Source organism: Rhinoraja longicauda, unplaced genomic scaffold, assembly GCF_053455715.1.
Source record: "Rhinoraja longicauda isolate Sanriku21f unplaced genomic scaffold, sRhiLon1.1 Scf000437, whole genome shotgun sequence".
Lineage (NCBI taxonomy): Eukaryota > Metazoa > Chordata > Chondrichthyes > Rajiformes > Arhynchobatidae > Rhinoraja > Rhinoraja longicauda.
Genome location: NW_027601654.1, coordinates 65,342 through 88,272, shown reverse-complemented (window position 1 = coordinate 88,272; position 22,931 = coordinate 65,342). Strand labels below are relative to the sequence as shown.

The window sequence follows — 22,931 nt, the reverse complement described above, 5'->3', positions numbered from 1 at the left end:
CTCCCCCCATCCCTCCACCCTTCCACCCCTCTCCCCCTCCCCCCTCCTTCCACCCTCCCTCCCCCCCTCCCGGTTACAATGGAAACCCTACGGGGACGGGCCCAACGGGGAAAGAGGGGTACTGGGAAAAGGGGAGTTCCCCCTCCCTCCCCTCCTCCCTCCCCTCTTCAGAGCCCCACTCACGCACTCCATTCCCCCCTTCATCCCCCTTAAAACTCCCCCAAACCTGTGCTGCATTAACTTAAATTGGTTTCAGGTTTTTTTTTTACAAGCCCCACTCACCCACTCCATTCACACCCCCTCAACTCCTTATCATCCCCCCCCACAACCCACCCCCTTATCCTCTTCTCACCCACTCCATCCCCCAGCCCCATTACCCCCCTCTCTTCCACCCTCCATTCACCCAATTCATCCCCCCTGAACCCCCTTTGAAACTCCCCCAAACCTCTACTAATGCGCTCCCCCCGGACCTTTCACTAATGCGCTCCCCCGCCCCCCCCCCCCGGACCTTTCACTAATGCGCTCCCCCGCTCACCCCCCCCCCCCCCACGTGAGAGGATCGCCGACGCTCTTATTTGTACGACAGGGCGTGTCCCCCTGAAAGCTCTCGCTGCTGCTGAACTGTCTGGTTCGTGCTGAGACGTCGAGCTTTGGCTGCTGCTGTGCAATACAAGATAAGCTTCATTTCCATTGATATTTTATTTAAAGCAAATCGCTTTGTTTAAACATAAAGTCCATTTCATTTTACCTTATTTACTTTCGTTTCTTTTTAGTTTTTACCTAGGGGAGGCTTTCTTTAGTTAGGGAGGTTTGCCGTTTTGTGCTCTAAATTTTTTTTGTCTTTTTAACATTACTTGCATTTCATTTTTCCTCATTTCCGATTGTTTTATTTCTATTTCATACTTCGGGGAGGGTTTTTTAGTGAGTGAACGTTGCCTTTTTCTGTTCAGCTTCCCACTTCGCACTCGACGCCCCATTGGTTGGTGTACCACGTGAGGGAGTAAAATAAAACGTCGCCTTCATTTATATTCTTTTCATTTTCAAAGAAAAACGCTTCATTTCAAAAAGCATTGATTTCTTTTTTGTCAAAAAAGTACGTTTTCATAGGATTATTTCACTTTAAAAAACGATTTAAAGAAAAAAACGCTTTGTTTTTTAAACATAAAAATAATTTCATTTTTCCTCATTTAGATTTGTTTCATTTGAGAACTCAACTCACTCTCTCAATCCCCCCTCCACCTCCCCACATTCATCCCCCCGAACCCCCTTTAAAACTCCCCAAAAAACCTCTACTGCATTGGTCTAAAACCCTCCCCACACTCAGCCACTCCATCCCCACTCACGCACTCCATTCCCACCTCAATCTCCCGTTAACACTCCACCAAACCTCTCCTGGATTAACTGGAATTTTGTTTATGGTTTTTTCAGAGCCCCACTCTTGCACTCCATTCCCCCATCAATCCCCTTTAAAACTCCCCCAAGCCTGTGCTGCATTAACTTAAATTGGTTTCAGGTGTTTGTAAGAGACCCACTCCATTCACACCCCCTCAACCCCACTTATCATCCCACAACCCACCTCAACCTGCCTTATCGTCCCCTCACCCACTCCAACCTCCTCAGCCCCCTTATCCCCCCCTCCACTCACCCAATTCATCCCCCCTGAGCCCCCTTTAAAACTCCCCCAAGCCTTCACTGCATTGGTCTAACACCCTCCTCTTACTCAGCCACTCCATTCCCACCTCAACCCCCTTCACTCAGGCACTCCATTCCCACCTAACCCCCCCGCCCTTAAAACTCCCCCAAACCTCTCCTATATTAACTGAAATTGTGTTTAGGATTTTTTTCAGAGCCCCACTCACCTACTCCATCCATACTCCCTCAACCCCACTAATCATCCCCCCTGCAACCCACCTCAACCCTCTTATCCTCCCCTCACCCACTATCCTCCTTATCCTCTCTCCATCTCCCATTCCATTCCCCCTGAACCCCCTTTAAAACTCCCCCAAACCTCGACTGTATTGGTCTAACACCTCCCCTTACGCAGCCACCCCATCCCCCTCACTCAGGCACTCAATTCCCACCTCAACCCCCCCCCCCCCCCGCTTAAAACTCCCCCAAATCTTTCTTCAGAGCCCCATTCACGCACTCCATTCCCCCTTCAATCCCCCTTAAAACTCCCCAAACCTGTGCTGCATTAATTTAAATTGGATTCAGTTTTTTGTTTAAGAGCCCCACTCCATCCACACCCCCCTCAACCCCACTTACCATCCCCCCTGCAACCCACCTCAACCCTCTTATCCTCCCCTCACCCACTCCAGCCCCCTTATACCCCCCTCCTCCACCCCATTCACCCAATTCAGTCCCCCTGAACCCCCTTTAAAACTCCCCCAAACCTCCACTGCATTGGTCTAACACCCTCCCCTTACTCAACCACTCCATCCTTCCACTCACGCACCCCATTCCCCCCCACCCACCCCCCCATAAAACTCCCCCAAACCTCTCCTGCATTAACTGAAATTGTGTTTAGGATTTTTTTGAGAGCCCCACTCATGCTCTTCAATCCCCCTTAAAACTCCCCCAAACCTGTGCTGCATTAACTTAAATTGGTCTCAGATTTTTTTAAGAGCCCCACTTACGCACTCCATTCCCCCTTCAATCTCCCTTAAAACTCCCCCAAACCTGTGCTGCATTAACTTAAATTGGTTTCAGGGTTTTTTTAAGAGCCCCACTCACCCACTCCATCCACACCCCCCTCAACCCCACTTATCATCCCCTCCATAACCCACCTCAGCCCCCTTATCCTCTTCTCACCCACTCCAGCCCCCTTATCCCCCCCTCTTCCACACTCCATTCACCCATTTCATCGCTGCTGAACTCCCTTTGAAACTCCCCCAAACCGCTACTGCATTGGTCTAACACAGCCACTCCATCCCCCCTCTCCCCCACTCACACACTCCATTCCCACCTGAAACCCCCTTAACTCCCCCAAACCTGCATTAACTGAGATTGTGTTTAGGATTTTTTTGAGAGCCCCACTCAGGCACTCCATACCCCCTTCAATCTCCCTTAAAACTCCCCCAAACCTGTGCTGCATTTACTTAAATTGGTCTCAGGTTTTTTTTAATAGCCCCACAATCCCACTCCATCCACACACCCTCAATCCCACTTATCATCCCCCGCACAACCCACCTCATCCCCCCTTATCCTCTTCTCATCCACTCCATCCCCCTCAGCCCCCTTATCCCCCCCTCTATTCACCCAATTCATCCCCCCTGAACCCCCTTTGAAACTCCCCCAAACCTCTACTGCATTGGTCTAACACTCAGCCACTCCATCCCCCCTCCCTCCACCACTCACACACTGCATTCCCACCTGAAACCCCTTATAACTCCCCCAAACCTCTGTCGCATTAACTGAAATTGTGTTTAAGATTTTACAGAGCTCCAGTCACACACTCCATTCCCCCCTCAATCCCTCTTAAAACTCTCCCAATTCTGTGCTGCATTTACTTAAATTGGTTTCCTTTTTTTTTTTAAGAGCCCCACTCACCCACTCCATCCACACCCCCTCAACCCCACTTATCACCCCCCCACAACCCAAATCAATTCCCCTTATCCTCCAATCACACACTCCCATCTCCCTCAGCCCCCTTATCCCCCCTCCTCCACCCCATTCACCCAATTCATTCCCCCTGAACCCCGTTTAAAACTCCCCCAAACCTCCACTGCATTGGTCTACCACCCTCCCCTTACTCAACCACTCCATCCTTCCATTCACGCACCCCATTCCCCCCCACCCACCCCCCATAAAACTCCCCTAAACCTGCATTAGCTGAAATTGTGTTTAGGATTTTTTTGAGAGCCCCACTCACGAACTCCATTCCCCCCTCAATCCCCCTTAAAACTACCCCAAACCTGTGCTGCATTAACTTAAATTGGTTTCAGATTTTTTTTTAAGAGCCCCACTCTCCACTCCATTGCCCCGTCAACCCGTTATCATCCTCTCCGCCCCCCCACAACCCACCTCTCACTCTTATCCTCCATCCCCCGCAACCCCCTTTATCCCCCCTCCTTCACCCACCCACTCACCCAATCCATCCACCCCTGATCCCTCCTTGAAAGTCCCCCAAACCTCTCCTGCATTGGTCTAACACCCTTCCTCACTCACCCTCTGTATCCCTCAACTCCCACCCCCCCCCCCCCACCTGATCAATATCTGTTTGTTTTTAACATCATGCCAAGAAGAGGGAGAAAACGAGGTGCAGGATGGTCAACGAACATTAGCAGACGTCAACAGGCAGAAATTAGAAGGCAACAAGAAAAAACGGGACATCTCAAGGAAGGCCAAAAAAGAGATCGAAAGAGAGCGCAAGAGAGTAGTAGTGAAGAAATGCAACAAACGAGTACTAAACGTCTCAGGGATAACCAAAAAGGAATGCAACACAGAAGAGAAGAAGAGACGCAACAAGAAACAACTGAGCATCTTCGAAAGAGAGCGCAAGAGAGTAGTAGTGAAGAAATGCCACAAACGAGTACTAAACGTCTCAGGGATAACCAAAAAGGAATGCAACACAGAAGAGAAGAAGAGACGCAACAAGAAACGACTGAGCATCTTCAAAAGAGAGCGCAAGAGAGTAGTAGTGAAGAAACACAACAAGCAAGAACTAAACGTCTCAGGGATGAGCAAACAAGAATGCAACACAGCAGAGAACAAGAGACGCAACAAGAAACGACTGAGCGTCTCAAGCATCTCCAAAAGAGAGCACAAGATAGAAGGAGTGAAGAAACTCGACAAGTAAGAACTGAACGTCTCAGGGATAACCAAAAAAGAATGCAACACAGAAGAGAAGAAGAGACGCAACAAGAAACGACTGAGCGTCTCAAGCATCTCCGAAAGAGCGCACAAGATACAAGGAGTGAAGAAACTCGACAAGTAAGAACTGAACGTCTCAGGGATAACCAAAAAAGAATTCAACACAGAAGAGAAGAAGAGACGCAACAAGAAAAGACTGAGCGTCTCAAGCATCTCCGAAAGAGAGCACAAGATACAAGGAGTGAAGAAACTCGACAAGTAAGAAATGAACGTCTCAGGGATAACCAAAAAAGAATACAACACAGAAGAGAACAAGAGATGCAACAAGAAATGACTGAGAGTGTTGAGGATCAACTTGAGAGCACGCAAAACAAAAGGAGACAAGAGATGGGAGATGAAAGAACTAGAAGAGTGGCTGAAGAGCGGGCCAGGAAAAGAAGAAGAAATGTACAAATCGCAAGGAGAAATCTATCTGCTGATGTTGGTGAAATGACCAAGATTTGCCCTCAGTGTCGAGCGTACCGTTTCTCTGGAGAAACTGCAAACTTTTGCTGCATGCAGGGTAAGGTAAACATTGCTCCTCTCTGCACACTACCTGATGAATTGATGAAATTGTACACAATTGACACACCACAAGCAAAAGAGTTCAGAAAGAATATTAGACAATACAACTGCCTCTTTCAAATGACGTCATTCGGTGCCAAGGAAGTTGTGCCACCAAGACCTGGATGGAGTCCTTCAGTCATCATTCAAGGGCAGATTCATCATTACATTGGTCCATTGATGCCTGACCTAGACCAGCCAAGTCAATTCTTGCAGATCTATTTTATGGACCCTCAAGATAGTGTTGAATTGCGAATGGGTATACTGCAAGATGCTGGTATTCAAAGGGAAATTGTTGAGATGCTTGAAAACTTGATGAGACTAAACAACCCTTACATTAATTCAATTAAAGTGGCAAAGGATAGAATTCGAGATTTACCAGAGGCATCCATCGTCATTGATCCAGATCGTCGGCCACCATTTGAACATGAAAGGAGATTTAACAGACAAATTGCCAATGAAGTTGCTGTCATAATACCAAACAATAATGAACCTGAGGCAACATCACGTCACATTATCTTGAAAGAAAGAGGAGGAGGCCTGCGGATCATTTCAGAGTCTCACAGGTCGTATGATAGTCTTCAATATGTTCTTTTCTTTCCGCTTGGAGATGATGGATGGCATTACCAACTCAAAATGCGTAACAGCAGGAAGTTGACAGCGATGCGATATTATGCCTATAAGATCATGAATCGTGATAATGAATTTAACCAACTTTTGAGAGGAGGACGACTCTTTCAACAATATGTCGTCGACATGGCTGCTAAGATTGAGAACGATAGGCTCAATTATATTCGCCTAAATCAAGCATCGTTGAGATCAACAACTTACAAAGGCCTGACGGATGCCTTAAATGATAATGACGATTTGGATAACATTGGAAAGCGCATAATCCTCTCCTCAACATTTGTCGGTGGACCGAGATACATGATGGAACGATGCCAGGACGCCATGATGTATGTTCGGAAGTACGGCACTGCTTCGTTTTTCATTACAATGACTTGCAATCCGAAGTGGAGCGAGATCCAACGCGGCCTCTTTTTGAATCAGCAGCCGTGTGATAGACCAGACTTGATTACAAGGGTCTTCGATCTGAAAAGAAAACTCTTCATCAAGTGCCTTACTGGACCGGATGGCCTCTTTGGAAATTGTATAGCTTTTGTCTTGACTGTGGAATATCAGAAGAGAGGACTGCCTCATTTGCACTGTCTGCTGTGGCTTGACGAAGCGAATAAGCCACGGCCACGAGATGTTGACAGATTTGTGCAAGCTGAAATACCAGACCCGCAGTTAGATCCCGAGCTGCATGGATTGGTACTAAAGCACATGATTCATGGACCGTACTGCAAACACACCTCTCAGTGTTGGAAGAATGGAAGATGCAATAAAAGATTCCCGAAGCCATTTATCGAGAGCACAAGGTGTGGAGATGATTCATATCCTATGTACAGGAGAAGATCTCCGGATATGGGAGGATTTCAAGGACATCAAGAACGACGCCGGCATCGACCTATTACTTCTGAATGGGTTGTGCCCTATAATGCTCAACTCTTGAAGTTGTTCCAATGTCACTTGAATGTTGAGATATGCTCCTCTGTCAAGTCGGTCAAATACGTCATCAAGTACACCTTGAAGGGGAGTGATCAAGCAGTTTTTGGACTTAACAGGGATGACGAGATTATACAGTACTTGACTGGAAGATACATTGGTCCATCAGAAGCAGTGGGATCAATCCTTGGATTTACAACTCATGAGAGACACCCTCCTGTCATTCGACTCCAGGTACATCTACCAGAAGAACAACGAGTCGTTATCACAGCCGATGCTGTTCAGCGGGTGAGAAATGATGATTTCGCGAGAACAACTTTAACTGCATTCATGGAATTGTGTTCTCGAGATCAATTTGCACGGACTTTGTATTACACTGATGTTCCCCGGTTTTACACGTGGAACAAGAAGAAATGGCAAAGAAGGAAGGTTGGAAAGATAGTGGAGGATTTTCCAGGTTTTTTTGAAGTCAACGTTCTGGGACGTGTGTATACAGTTTCTCCAAGATGTGGTGATCTGTACTACTTGAGACTGCTTCTCCATCACGTAAAAGGGCCAGTATCCTTTGATTCATTAAGGACACATGATGGACATATTCTTTCTTCATTCAAAGACGTCTGCATAGAAAGAGGTTTGTTGCAAGATGATGACCATTGGCGACAGACGATGGAAGATGCTGAGAAGACAAAGCTCCCTGGTGCAATAAGAGATTTATTTGTCGTTTTGCTGATGAACGACGAGGTCAACAATCCTCGACAACTATGGGATCGCTTCAAAAATTCCATGTCTGAGAATTTCCTTGAAAAAGAATCGACACTAAGCAGTCATCAAAATATCATGATTGATGAGAGGCATCATGATCAAGCTCTGTTGTATATTCAAGACAAGCTTGCGAATTATAACAAGACCCTGGAATACTTTCATTTGCCCAAACCAAGAAATGGAAGGATGAACATTGTTGACAATCCAGAATTGCTGCATGAGTTGCAGTATAGTGTGCCTGAACAACAGCAGTTTGTTGCAGAGAAGGAGCCGATGCTGAATGCTGAGCAAAGAGTCGTGTATGACCATGTGTGCGGCTGCTTGGATAGGAATGTTCCTTCAATGATTTTCATTGATTCCCCAGCAGGAACGGGAAAGACATTTCTCACAAATTTGATCCTCTCCAAAGTTAGAGGTAAAGGTGATGTTGCTTTTGCTGTAGCATCCTCTGGGATAGCTGCTACATTGATGCCTGGTGGAAGAACTGCACATTCTCGCTTCAAGATACCCATCGAAGTGAGCGAGAATACAATGTGCAACATTGAAAAGAATTCCTACACGGCACAGTTGATCAGGCAAGTGAGACTGATTGTTTGGGATGAGTGTCCGATGATTAGGAGGGAGAGCTTCGAAGCCGTGGATAGAACTCTTCGGGATATATGCACCAAGGATGAGCCTTTTGGCGGTATTATTACCGTTTGTTGTGGTGATTTTAGACAACTCCTTCCTGTTGTGAAAAGGGGAAACGATGCTGATATTGAAAATTCATGCATCAAGAAATCCTACTTGTGGAGGACTTTCACCATGTTCAACTTGAAGAGGAATATGCGATTGGGAGATGGAGAAGACGACTATTCTCAATTTTTGCTGAATGTTGGAGAAGACAGGATTTTGAAAAATGAAGACGATGAGATTGAAATCCCACAAGACATGGTTCTAGCTGGAAGATCACTGGAGGATTGCATGGATTTTATATATCCCACCTTCGACAATCCTGCCGAATTATTTTCTAACAATTGTATCTTGGTTCCGCTGAATGACATTATGAGGAGCATCAATTCTAGATGTATCAGATGCTTCCCAGGGATCATGAAGACATACCTTTCGTTCAATGCTGTGACTGAGGGAACTGATGCTACTCACTTCCCAACAGAATTCCTCGATTCAGTGGAGATCTCTGGATTACCACCGCACAAATTGGAGTTGAAAAAGGGATCTCCGATCATTTTAATGAGGAATTTGGCACCACCAAGACTATGCAACGGAACGAGGATGATTGTGGAACAGCTACACAATAACTTGATCGTTGCAAAAATCACCATTGGAGCCTTCAGAAATGAAATTGTGATGATTCCTAGGATACCGCTTACTTTGACAGAAGGCGAAGACATTCCCTTTCAGCGGAGACAATTCCCCGTTCAGACGTGTTTTGCTATGACAATCCACAGAGCACAAGGACAGACCATGGAAAAAGTGTTGATATACCTGGAGAAACCGGTATTTCAGCATGGTCAATTGTATGTGGCTCTTAGCCGAGGAAAGGCTAGGGAAAATGTCAAAGTTTTCCTGAAGGATACGATATCAACGAAGAATGTTGTCATTCGAAGCGTGCTTCGCTGAGCAATGACTCCCCAAGTGGGACCTGGACCAATGAGGCGTCGAGCGGGAGGTCAGAGCATATTAATCGGCCGCACGTGTGGAGGAGCGGCAGGAGCCAATCAGAATGCACCACGTGAACCCGGACCAATTAGGCGTTGAGCGTCACGCACAGAACCAGCGGCCTTTTAACGTAAGTAGTAGATCAACGGGCACCGACTTTAGAGGCGCGGATCCGTTGGGTTCACATTGTAACGTCACACACGGATGACGGGCACTGGAGATGGAAAAGTCCTTCTAACGTAAGTATTAGATCAATTGAGGAAGGATATTCTTGCTATGGAGGGCGTGCAGCGTAGGTTCACTAGGTTAATTCCCGGAATGGCGGGACTGTCGTATGTTGAAAGGCTGGAGCGATTGGGCTTGTATACACTGGAATTGTCTATTGTCTATAATTGGCCCCAACTGCACAGGCGCGGACCCGTTGGGTTCGCATTGAGTCACCAACAGCAAAGAGACATCGAGTAGCAGCAAGGGCTAGAATGAGGGGGTATGGGGAGAACGAGGAGGTATAGGGAGTAGGCAGGAACAGGGTACTGATTGAGAGTGATCAGCCATCATCGCATTGAATGGCGGTGCTGGCTCGAAGGGCTGAATGGCCTACTCCTGCACCTATTGTCTATTGTCTATTGATATTTCAATATTTTTGAGATCATGCCAAGAGGAGGGAGCAAACAATTCACAGCTTGGTCAAGGAAGGAACGACACAAAGAGACATCGAAAGACAGTGAGGAGCAGAAGGGAACAAGAGGAGCAACAACAAATAACTGGACGTGTGAGGATCTAATGCTTTTGTGCCAGGAGGAGGGAGCAAACAATTCACAGCTTGGTCAAGGAAGGAACGACGCGAGGAGACATCGAAAGGGAGTGAGTAGCAGAAGAGACATCGAGAGGCAGTGAGGGACAGAATGGAACAAGAGGAGCAACAATAAATAACGGGACGTGTGAGGATCAACGAGAACGGACGCAAAACAGAAAGTGACAGGTACTAAAGAACCTTTTTGAGGTTTATTTTATTTCAAGAAAAAGAAATTGCCATTTTGATCTAATGATTTTGTGTTCATTAATAAGTAGGTTTTTATTTAGAATTTATAAATATATACATCGTAATATTTCTATATTTTTTAGATTATGCCAAGAGGAGGGAGCAAACAATTCACAGCTTGGTCAAGGAAGGAACGACACAAAGAGACATCGAAAGACTGAGGAGCAGAAGGGAACAAGAGGAGCAACAACAAATAACTGGACGTGTGAGGATCAATGAGAAAGAAAGCAAACAGAAAGTGACAGGTACTAAAGAAACTTTTTCTTTGAGGTTTATTTTATTTCAAGAAGAAAAATGCCATTTTGATCTAATGCTTTCGTGTTCATTAGTAAGTAGGTTTTTATTTAGAATTGATAAAAATATACATCCTGATATTTCTATACTTTTTAGATCATGCCAAGGGGAGGAAGCAAACAAGTCACAGCATGGTCAAGGAAGGAATGACGCAAGGAGACATCGAGAGGGAGTGAGTAGCAGAAGAGACATCGAAAGGCAGTGAGGGACAGAATGGAACAAGAGGAGCAACAATAAATAACGGAACGTGTGAGGATCAACGATAACGAGCGCAAAACAGAAAGTGACAGGTACTAAAGAACCTTTTTGAGGTTTATTTTATTTCAAGAAAAAGAGATTGCCATTTTGATCTAATGATTTCGTGTTCATTAATAAGTAGGTTTTTATTTAGAATTTATAAATATATACATCGTGATATTTCTATATTTTTTAGATTATGCCAAGAGGAGACATCGAAAGGGAGTGAGTAGCAGAAGAGACATTGAGAGGCAGTGAGGGACAGAATGGAACAAGAGGAGCAACAATAAATGACGGAACGTGTGAGGATCAACGAGAAAGACGCAAAACGGAAAGTGACAGGCACTAAAGAACCTTTTTGATTGAGATTTATTTTATTTCAAGAAAAAAAAAGCCATTTTGAGCTAATGCTTTCATGTTCATTAGTAAGTAGGTTTTTATTTAGAATTTATAAAAATATACATCCTGATATTTCTATACTTTTTAGATCATGCCAAGGGGAGGGAGCAAACAATTCACAGCTTGGTCAAGGAATGAACGACGCGAGGAGACATCGAAAGGGAGTGAGTAGCAGAAGAGACATCGAGAGGCAGTGAGGGACAGAATGGAACAAGAGGAGCAACAATAAATGACGGAACGTGTGAGGATCAACGAGAAAGACGCAAAACAGAAAGTGACAGGCACTAAAGAACCCTTTTGATTGAGATTTATTTTATTTCAAGAAAAAAAGCCATTTTGAGCTAATGCTTTCGTGTTCATTAGTAAGTAGGTTTTTATTTAGAATTTATAAAAATATACATCCTGATATTTCTATACTTTTTAGATCATGCCAAGGGGAGGAAGCAAACAAGTCACAGCATGGTCAAGGAAGGAATGACGCAAGGAGACATCGAGAGGGAGTGAGTAGCAGAAGAGACATCGAAAGACAGTGAGGGACAGAATGGAACAAGAGGAGCAACAATAAATAACGGAACGTGTGAGGATCAACGAGAACGAACGCAAAACAGAAAGTGACAGGTACTAAAGAAACTTTTTGAGGTTTATTTTATTTCAAGAAAAAGAGATTGCCATTTTGATCTAATGATTTTGTGTTCATTAATAAGTAGGTTTTTATTTAGAATTTATAAATATATACATCGTGATATTTCTATATTTTTTAGATTATGCCAAGAGGAGGGAGCAAACAATTCACAGCTTGGTCAAGGAAGGAACGACGCAAAGAGACATCGAAAGGCAGTGAGGAGCAGAAGGGAACAAGAGGAGCAACAACAAATAACTGAACATGTGAGGATCAATGAGAAAGAAAGCAAACAGAAAGTGACAGGTAGTAAAGAAACTTTTTCTTAGAGGTTTATTTTATTTCAAGAAGAAAAAATGCCATTTTGATCTAATGCTTTCGTGTTCATTAGTAAGTAGGTTTTTATTTAGAATTTATAAAAATATACATCCTGATATTTCTATACTTTCTAGATCATGCCAGGAGGAGGGAGCAAACAATTCACAGCTTGGTCAAGGAAGGAACGACGCGAGGAGACATCGAAAGGGAGTGAGGAGCAGAAGAGACATCGAGAGGCAGTGAGTGGCAGAATGGAACAAGAGGAGCAACAATAGATAACGGAACGTGTGAGGATCAACGAGAAAGAATGCAAAACAGAAAGTGACAGGTACTAAAGAGAGCTGGATAGAGCTCTTAAGGATAGCGGAGTGAGGGGGTATGGGGAGAAGGCAGGAACGGGGTACTGATTGAGAGTGATCAGCCATCATCGCATTGAATGGCGGTGCTGGCTCGAAGGGCTGAATGGCCTACTCATGCACCTATTGTCTATTGATATTTCAATATTTTTGAGATCATGCCAAGAGGAGGGAGCAAACAATTCACAGCTTGGTCAAGGAAGGAACGACACAAAGAGACATCGAAACACAGTGAGGAGCAGAAGGGAACAAGAGGAGCAACAACAAATAACTGGACGTGTGAGGATCTAATGCTTTTGTGCCAGGAGGAGGGAGCAAACAATTCACAGCTTGGTCAAGGAAGGAATGACGCGAGGAGACATCGAAAGGGAGTGAGTAGCAGAAGAGACATCGAGAGGCAGTGAGGGACAGAATGGAACAAGAGGAGCAACAATAGATAACGGGACGTGTGAGGATCAACGAGAACGGACGCAAAACAGAAAGTGACAGGTACTAAAGAACCTTTTTGAGGTTTATTTTATTTCAAGAAAAAGAAATTGCCATTTTGATCTAATGATTTTGTGTTCATTAATAAGTAGGTTTTTATTTAGAATTTATAAATATATACATCGTAATATTTCTATATTTTTTAGATTATGCCAAGAGGAGGGAGCAAACAATTCACAGCTTGGTCAAGGAAGGAACGACACAAAGAGACATCGAAAGACTGAGGAGCAGAAGGGAACAAGAGGAGCAACAACAAATAACTGGACGTGTGAGGATCAATGAGAAAGAAAGCAAACAGAAAGTGACAGGTACTAAAGAAACTTTTTCTTTGAGGTTTATTTTATTTCAAGAAGAAAAATGCCATTTTGATCTAATGCTTTCGTGTTCATTAGTAAGTAGGTTTTTATTTAGAATTGATAAAAATATACATCCTGATATTTCTATACTTTTTAGATCATGCCAAGGGGAGGAAGCAAACAAGTCACAGCATGGTCAAGGAAGGAATGACGCAAGGAGACATCGAGAGGGAGTGAGTAGCAGAAGAGACATCGAAAGGCAGTGAGGGACAGAATGGAACAAGAGGAGCAACAATAAATAACGGAACGTGTGAGGATCAACGATAACGAGCGCAAAACAGAAAGTGACAGGTACTAAAGAACCTTTTTGAGGTTTATTTTATTTCAATTTAAAAAAAATTGCCATTTTGATCTAATGATTTCGTGTTCATTAATAAGTAGGTTTTTATTTAGATTTTATAAATATAGACATCGTGATATTTCTATATTTTTTAGATTATGCCAAGAGGAGGGAGCAAACAATTCACAGCTTGGACAAGGAAGGAACGACGCAAAGAGACATCGAAAGACAGTGAGGAGCAGAAGGGAACAAGAGGAGCAACAATAAATAACGGAACATATGAGGATCAACGAGAAAGAACGCAAAACAGAAAGTGACAGGTACTAAAGAACCTTTTTGAGGTTTATTTTATTTCAAGAAAAATAAATTGCCATTCGGATCTAATGATTTACGTGCTCATTAATAAGTAGGTTTTTATTTAGAATTTATTATAAATATATACATCCTGATATTTCTATACTTTCTAGATCATGCCAAGAGGAGGGAGCAAACAAGTCACAGCTTGGTCAAGGAAGGAACGACGCAAAGAGACATCGACAGACAGTGAGGAGCAGAAGGGAACAAGAGGAACAACAACAAATAACTGAACGTGAAGGATCATCGAGAAAGAAAGCATAACATAGAGGGACAAGGTATGCAACAACAAAAAACTGAGGGTCAACGAGAAAGTATGCATAACAGAAGGCAATAAAAGACCCAAGAAGAAAGAACTCAATGTCTCGATGATCAACGAAGAAGCAAGCAAAAGAGAAACTGACAAGTTAATAAAATAGATCTTTAATGTTCAAATTGTTATGTTTTGAGTTATTCGCATTTTTTTAACTTTAATAAATTCCTTTTCCACCTGCTTAATCGTCCTCAGCGTGTGACATCTCAATGCACGCCTTTAATTGCACTCCCTCTCCCCTTTCCCCCCTCCTCACCCACCCCTCCCCTCTCCAACCCCCCACCTCACCGTCCCCCCCAATTGAGATTCTTTTTTTTAACAGACAATTTATTTAACAGACAATTTATTTTAAAGAAAAAAGCAATTTCCCCAGGTCGCAATGGAAACCCTACGAGGACGGGCCCAACGGGCCCACTCGGTCTAGTATACTACTAAAACTCTGCGGTCCAACATTCCGTATGTATGTATGTATATGTGTATGTACGGAAGATTCCGAAGAATTTCTGTCCATAACTTACAAACCCTACTCCTCCCTGAAGTTACACCAAAGCGCTACGATTTTTGTACCGCCATATTCACCATTAACGTGGGCAACTATTGTAAGTACTTTCGTTCAAATTGAAGCTACCTTTTTAAAGCTAGAGAGATATTAAAGTTTAAATTTTCATTTCTAACCCTTTTCTTGAAGGGGCTTCAGCGCGTGATGTCACAATGGCACCCGTGCACCAATGAGAGATCAGCTCGGTTTTAAATTTACATCTTCAGCTTGTGACGTCACAATGCTTGTGTGAGATTGTTGCAACATTGTTGCGAAAAGCAACTGCCAGTTTTTTAAAGTTGTGCAAGTCACTTAACATACACAGGTCAGCATGGGGCCCCTATTCCCTCCCTCCCCCCCTTCCCCCCTCAACCCCTTCCTCCCCACTCCTTCCCACCTCCATCCCCACTCCCTCCCCCCTCCTCCCCAACTCCCTCCCCACCTCCCTCACCCCTCCTCCCCTAACTCCCCCCCCTCCCTCCTTCCCTCCATCCTCCCCCCCCTCCCTCCACCCTTCCATCCCTCTCCCCCTCCCCCCTCCTTCCACCCTCCCTCCCCCCCTTCTGGTTACAAAGGAAACCCTACGGGGACGGGCCCAACGGGGAAAGAGGGGTACTGGGAAAAGGGGAGGTCCCCCTCCCTCCCCTTCCCCCCTCCCCCTCCCCCCTAACCCTCTCCCTCCCCCTTCCCCCCTCCCCTCCCCCCCTCCCCTCCTCCCTCCACACCTCCCTCCTCCCTCCCTCCCCTCCTCCCGGTTACAATGGAAACCCTACGAGGACGGGCCCAACGGGGAAAGAGGGGTACTGGGAAAAGGGGAGGTCCCCCTCCCTCCCCCTTCCCCCATCCCATCCCCCCTCCCTCCCCTCTCCCTCCCCCTTCCCCCGTTCCCCCCTCCCCTTCCCCCCTCCCTCCACACCTCTCTCCTCCCTCCCTCCCCTTCCCTCCCTCCCATCCTCCCAATGCTTGTTTGAGATGGGTGCTACATTGTTTCGAAAAGCACCACTAACAGATCGCAGTGAGAAGCACTATGTGACCGCGAATGTTTCAAAACAAGCACTTAAAAAGCACTTATCTTTTTTTAAAGTATTTTTTTTTATTGCAAGTCACTTAACATACAGAAATCAGCATTGGGCCCCTATGCTCGTGGGCCACCGGGGCAAGTGTTTCGAAAAAAGCACTGAGAGTGTGTCTGGGGGAGAGAGAGAATGGGGGGGGTCTGAGAATGGGGACTGGGGAGGGGGACAACAGGGGTCGTTGCGGAGGGGGCTTGGTGGTGGGGGAAAGAGGGGTACTGGGAAAAGGGGAGGTTCCACTTCCCCCCTCAACCCCTTCCTCCCCCCTCCTTCCCACCTCCATCCCCACTCGCTCCCCCCCTCCCTCCCCCCTCAATCCCAACCTCCATCATCACACAGCCCCTAACTCCCCCCCTCCCTCCTTCCCTCCATCCCACCCTCCCCCACTCCCTGCCCCCTCCCTCCACCCTTCCATCCCTCTCCCCCTCCCACCTCCTTCCACCCTCCCTCCCCCCCTCCCGGTTACAATGGAAACCCTACGGGGACGAGCCCAACGGGGAAAGAGGGGTACTGGGAAAAGGGGAGATCCCCCTCCCTCCCCTCCCCCTACCCCCTTCCCCCCTCCCCTTCCCCCTCCCCTCCCCCCTCCCTCCCCCTCCCCTCCTCCCTTCACACCTCCCTCCTCCCTCCCCCCCCCCTCCCGGTTACAATGGAAACCCTATGAGGACAGGCCCAACGGGGAAAGAGGGGTACTGGGAAAAGGGGAGGTCCCCCTTCCCCCTCAACCCCTTCATCCCCCCTCCTTCCCACCTCCATCCCCACTCCCTCCCCCCCTCCTCCCCCTCCCTCCCCAACTCCCTCCCCCCTCCCCCCTAACTCCCCCCTCCCTCCTTCCCTCCCTCCCCAATCCCTCCCCCCCTCCCTCCACCCTTCCATCCCTCTCCCCCCTCCTTCCACCCTCCCTCCCCCCTCCCGGTTACAATTGAAACCCTACGAGGACGGGCCCAACGGGGAAAGAGGAGTACTGGGAAAAGGGGAGGTCCCCTCCCTCCCCCCTTCCCCCTCCCCTCCCCCCTCCCCTCTCCCTCCCCCTCCCCCCTACCCCCCTCCCTCCCCTCCCCCCTCCCTCCCCTCCCCTCCTCCCTCCACACCTCCCTCCTCCCTCCCTCCCCCTTCCCGCCCTCCCCTCCCGGTTACAATGGAAACCCTACGAGGACGGGCCCAACGGGGAAAGAGGGGTACTGGGAAAAGGGGAGGTCCCCCTCCCTCCCTCCCCCCTCCCCTCTCCCTCCCCCCCTTCCCTCCTCCCTTCCCCCCTCCCCCTCCCATTCCCCCCTCCCTCCCCCCTACCCCCCTCCCTCCCCTCTCCCTCCCCCCTCCCCCCCTCCCCTCCCTCCTCCCTCCCCCCTTCCCTCCCCCAACCCTCCCCCTTTCCTCCCCTCCCGGTTACAATGGAAACCCTACGAGGACGGGCCCAACGGGGCCCACTCGGTCTAGTCTATATACTACTAAAACTCTGCGGTCCAACATTCCGTATGTATGTATGTATATGTGTATGTACGGAAGATTCCGAAGAGTTTCTGTCCATAACTTACAAACCCTACTCCTCCCTGACGGTACACCAAAGCGCTACGATTTTTGTACCGCCATATTCACCATTAACGTGGGCAACTATTGTAAGTACTTTCGTTCAAATTGAAGCAAACCTTTTTAAAGCTAGAGAGATATTAAAGTTTAAATTTTCATTTCTAACCCTTTTCTTGAAGGGGCTTCAGCGCGTGATGTCACAATGGCACCCGTGCACCAATCAGAGATCAGCTCGGTTTTAAATTTACATCTTCAGCTTGTGACGTCACAATGCTTGTGTGAGATTGTTGCAACATTGTTGCGAAAGGCAACTGCCAGTTTTTTAAAGTTGTGCAAGTCACTTAACATACACAGATCAGCATGGGGCCCCTATTCCCTCCCTCCCCCCCCTTCACCCCTCAACCCCTTCCTCCCCACTCCTTCCCACCTCCATCCCCACTCCCTCCCCCCCTCCTCCCCAACTCCCTCCCCACCTCCCTCACCCCTCCTCCCCTAACTCCCCCCCCTCCCTCCTTCCCTCCATCCCTCCCCCCCTCCCTCCACCCTTCCATCCCTCTCCCCCTCCCCCCTCCTTCAACCCTCCCTCCCCCCTTCTGGTTACAAAGGAAACCCTACGGGGACGGGCCCAACGGGGAAAGAGGGGTACTGGGAAAAGGGGAGGTCCCCCTCCCTCCCCTTCCCCCCTCCCCTTCCCCCCTCCCCTATCCCCCTCCCCCCTAACCCTCTCCCTCCCCCTTCCCCCCTCCCCTCCCCCCTCCCCTCCTCCCTCCCTCCCCTCCTCCCGGTTACAATGGAAACCCTACGAGGACGGGCCCAACGGGGAAAGAGGGGTACTGGGAAAAGGGGAGGTCCCCCCTCCCTCCCCCCTTCCCCCATCCCATCCCCCTCCCTCCCCTCTCCCTCCCCCTTCCCCCCGTTCCCCCCTCCCCTTCCCCCTCCCTCCCTCCTCCCTCCACACCTCTCTCCTCCCTCCCTCCCCTTCCCTCCCTCCCATCCTCCCAATGCTTGTTTGAGATGGGTGCTACATTGTTTCGAAAAGCACCACTAACAGATCGCAGTGAGAAGCACTAAATAACCGTGGTCGTGAGAAGCACTAAATGACCGCGAATGTAGCAAAAACAGCACTTTAAACCACTTTAAACCACTGTTTTCAAGTAGTCTTTTTTATTGCAAGTCACTTAACATACACAGATCAACATGGGGCCTCTATGCTCGTGGGCCACCGGGGCAAGTGTTGCGAAACAGCACTTGGAGTGTGTCTGGGGGAGAGAGAGTGAATGGGGGGGGGGTCTGAGAATGGGGACTGGGGAGGGGGACAACAGGGGTCGTTGCGGAGGGGCTTGGTGGTGGGGGAAAGAGGGGTACTGGGAAAATGGGAGGTCCCCCTTCACCCCTCAACCCCTTCCTTCCCACCTCCATCCCCACTCCCTCCCCCCTCCCCCCCTCCCTCCCCAACTCCCTCCCCCTCCCTCCCCACCTCCCTCAAACCTCCCCCCTAACTCCCCCCCTCCCTCCTTCCCTCCATCCCTCCCTCCCCCAATCCATCCACCCTTCCATCCCTCTCCCCCTCCCCCCTCCTTCCACCCTCCCTCCCCCCTCCCGGTTACAATAGAAACCCTACGGGGACGGGCCCAACGGGGAAAGAGGGGTACTGGGAAAAGGGGAGGTCCCCCTCCCTCCCCTCCCCCCTAACCCCTCCCCCCTTCCCCCTACCCTTCCCCCTCCCCTCCCCCCCTCCCTCCCCCTCCCCTCCTCCCTCCACACCTCCCTCCACACCTCCCTCCTCCCTCACTCCCCCCCTCCCGGTTACAATGGAAACCCTATGAGGACGGGCCCAACGGGGAAAGAGGGGTACTGGGAAAAGGGGAGGTCCCCCTTCCCCCCTCAACCCTTTCATCCCTCCTCCTTCCTACCTCCATCCCCACTCCCTCCCCCCCTCCTCCCCCTCCCTCCCCCCTCCCTCCCCCCTCCCCCCTAACTCTCCCCTCCCTCCATCCCTCCCTCCCCAATCCCTCCCCCCCTCCCTCCACCCTTCCATCCCTCTCCCCCCTCCTTCCACCCTCCCTCCCCCCCTCCCGGTTACAATGGAAACCCTACGGGGATGGGCCCAACGGGGAAAGAGGGGTACTGGGATATGAGGAGTTCCCCCTCCCTCCCCTCCCCCCTCCCCCCTTCCCCCTCCCCTTCCCCCCTCCGCTCCCCCCTCCCTCCCCCTCCCCTCCTCCCTCCACACCTCCCTCCTCCCTCCCTCCCCCCTCCCGGTTACAATGGAAACCCTATGAGGACGGGCCCAACGGGGAAAGAGGGGTACTGGGAAAAGGGGAGGTCCCCCTTCCCTCCTCAACCCCTTCATCCCCCCTCCTTCCCACCTCCATCCCCACTCCCTCCCCCCCTCCTCCCCCTCCCTCCCCAACTCCCTCCCCCCTCCCTCCCCCCTCCCCCCTAACTCCCCCCTCCCTCCTTCCCTCCATCCCTCCCTCCCCAATCCCTACCCCCCTCCCTCCACCCTTCCATCCCTCTCCCCCCTCCTTGAAACCCTACGAGGACGGGCCCAACGGGGAAAGAGGAGTACTGGGAAAAGGGGAGGTCCCCCTCCCTCCCCCCTTCCCCCTCCCCTCCCCCCTCTCCCTCCCCCTCCCTCCCCCTCCCCCCTACCCCCTCCCTCCCCTCCCCCCCTCCCTCCCCTCCCCTCCTCCTTCCACACCTCCCTCCTCCCTCCCTCCCCCTTCCCGCCCTCCCCTCCTCCCGGTTACAATGGAAACCCTACGAGGACGGGCCCAACGGGGAAAGAGGGGTACTGGGAAAAGGGGAGTTCCCCCTCCCTCCCCCCTACCCACCTCCCTCCCCTCTCCCTCCCCCCCTTCCCTCCCTTCCCCCCTCCCCTCCCCCCTCCCATCCCCCCCTCTCCCCCCTCCCTCCCCCCTACCCCCCTCCCTCCCCTCCTCCCTCCCCCTTCCCTCCCCCAACCCTCCCCCTTTCCTCCCCTCCCGGTTACAATGGAAACCCTACGAGGACGGGCCCAACGGGCCCACTCGGTCTAGTATACTACTAAAACTCTGCGGTCCAACATTCCGTATGTATGGATGTATATGTGTATGTACGCAAAGATTCCGAAGAGTTTCTGTCCATAACTTACAAACCCTACTCCTCCCTGACGGTACACCAAAGCGCTACGATTTTTGTACCGCCATATTCACCATTAACATGGGCAACTATTGTAAGTACTTTCGTTCAAATTGAAGCTACCTTTTTAAAGCTAGAGAGATATTAAAGTTTAATTTTCATTTCTAACCCTTTTCTTGAAGGGGCTTCAGCGCGTGATGTCACAATGGCACCCGTGCACCAATGAGAGATCAGCTCGGTTTTAAATTTACATCTTCAGCTTGTGACGTCACAATGCTTGTGTGAGATTGTTGCAACATTGTTGCGAAAGGCAACTGCCAGTTTTTTAAAGTTGTGCAAGTCACTTAACATACACAGATCAGCATGGGGCCCCTATTCCCTCCCTCCCCCCCCTTCCCCCCTCAACCCCTTCCTCCCCACTCCTTCCCACCTCCATCCCCACTCCCTCCCCCCCTCCTCCCCAACTCCCTCCCCACCTCCCTCACCCCTCCTCCCCTAACTCCCCCCCCTCCCTCCTTCCCTCCATCCCTCCCCCCCCCCTCCACCCTTCCATCCCTCTCCCCCTCCCCCCTCCTTCCACCCTCCCTCCCCCCTTCTGGTTACAAAGGAAACCCTACGGGGATGGGCCCAACGGGGAAAGAGGGGTACTGGGAAAAGGGGAGGTCCCCCTCCCTCCCCTCCCCCCTCCCCCTCCCCCCTAACCCTCTCCCTCCCCCTTCCCCCCTCCCCTCCTCCCTCCACACCTCCCTCCTCCCTCCCTCCCCTCCTCCCGGTTACAATGGAAACCCTACGAGGACGGGCCCAACGGGGAAAGAGGGGTACTGGGAAAAGGGGAGGTCCCACTTCACCTCTCAACCCCTTCCTCCCCCCTCCTTCCCACCTCCATCCCCACTCCCTCCCCCCCTCCCTCCCCCTCAATCCCAACCTCCATCACCACTCAGCCCCTAACTCCCCCCCTCCCTCCTTCCCTCCATCCCACCCTCCCCCACTCCCTCCCAACTCCCTCCACCCTTCCATCCCTCTCCCCCTCCCCCCTCCTTCCACCCTCCCTCCCCCCTCCCCGGTTACAATGGAAACCCTACGGGGACGGGCCCAACGGGGAAAGTGGGGTACTGGGAAAAGGGGAGGTCCCCCTTCCCCCCTCAACCCCTTCCTTCCCACCTCCATCCGCACTCCCTCCCCCCTCCTCCCCCTCCCTCCCCAACTCCCTCCCCCCTCCCCCTCCCCCTAACTCCCCCCCCTCCCTCCTTCCCTCCATCCCTCCCTCCCCAATCCCTCCCCCCTCCCTCCACCCTTCCATCCCTCTCCCCCTCCTTCCACCCTCCCTCCCCCCTCCCGGTTACAATTGAAACCCTACGAGGACGGGCCCATCGGGGAAAGAGGGGTACTGGGAAAAAGGGGAGGTCCCCCCTCCCTTCCCCCTTCCCCCCTCCCCTCCCCCCTCCCTCCCCTCTCCCCCCTACCCCCTCCCTCCCCTCCCCTCCTCCCTCCACACCTCCCTCCTCCCTCCCTCCCCCTTCCCTCCCTCCCCTCCTCCCGGTTACAATGGAAACCCTACGAGGACGGGCCCAACGGGAAAGAGGGGTACTGGGAAAAGGGGAGGTCCCCCTCCCTCCCCCTTACACGCTCCCTCCCTCCCCCTCCCCCCTCTCCCTCCCCCCTCCCCTCCCCCCTCCCTCCCCCTCCCCTCCTCCCTCCACACCTCCCTCCTCCCTCCCCCCTACCCCCCTCCCTCCCCTCTCCCTCCTCCCCCTTCCCCCTCCCTCCCCCTCCCCTCCTCCTCCCCCTCCCCTCCTCCCTCCACACCTCCCTCCCTCCCCCTTCCCTACCTCCCCTCCTCCCGGTTACAATGGAAACCCTACGACGACGGGCCCAACGGGGAAAGAGGGGTACTGGGAAAACGGGTGGTCCCCCTCCCTCCCCCCTTCCCCCCTCCCTACCCCCTCCCTCCCCTCTCCCTCCCCCTTGCCCCTTCCCCCCTCCCCCTCCCCTCCCCCCTCCACACCTCCCTCCTCCCTTCCCTCCCCCCCACTCCCCTCCCGGTTACAATGGAAACCTTACGAGGACGGGCACAACGGGGAAAGAGGGGTACTGGAAAAGGGAGGTCCCCCTCCCTCCCCCTTCCACCCTCACCCCTTCCCCCCACCCCTCCCCCTCTCCCTCCCCCCTCCCTCCCTGCCTCACGGTTACAATGGAAACCCTACGAGGACGGGCCCAACGGGGAAAGGGGTG

The 22,931-nt window shown here is 50.6% G+C and overlaps 1 protein-coding gene across 1 annotated transcript; it reads left to right on the top strand.

Moving 5' to 3' along the window:
- The first annotated feature begins 591 nt into the window (after nucleotides 1–591).
- Nucleotides 592–10,360, top strand: LOC144590970 (uncharacterized). Its single transcript, XM_078395333.1, has 2 exons — nucleotides 592–1,093; nucleotides 4,245–10,360. Exon 2 carries the CDS (start codon nucleotides 4,390–4,392, stop codon nucleotides 9,343–9,345), a length of 4,956 nt encoding a protein of 1,651 aa, XP_078251459.1. The 5' UTR covers nucleotides 592–1,093; nucleotides 4,245–4,389; the 3' UTR covers nucleotides 9,346–10,360.
- The last annotated feature ends 12,571 nt before the right edge of the window (nucleotides 10,361–22,931 follow it).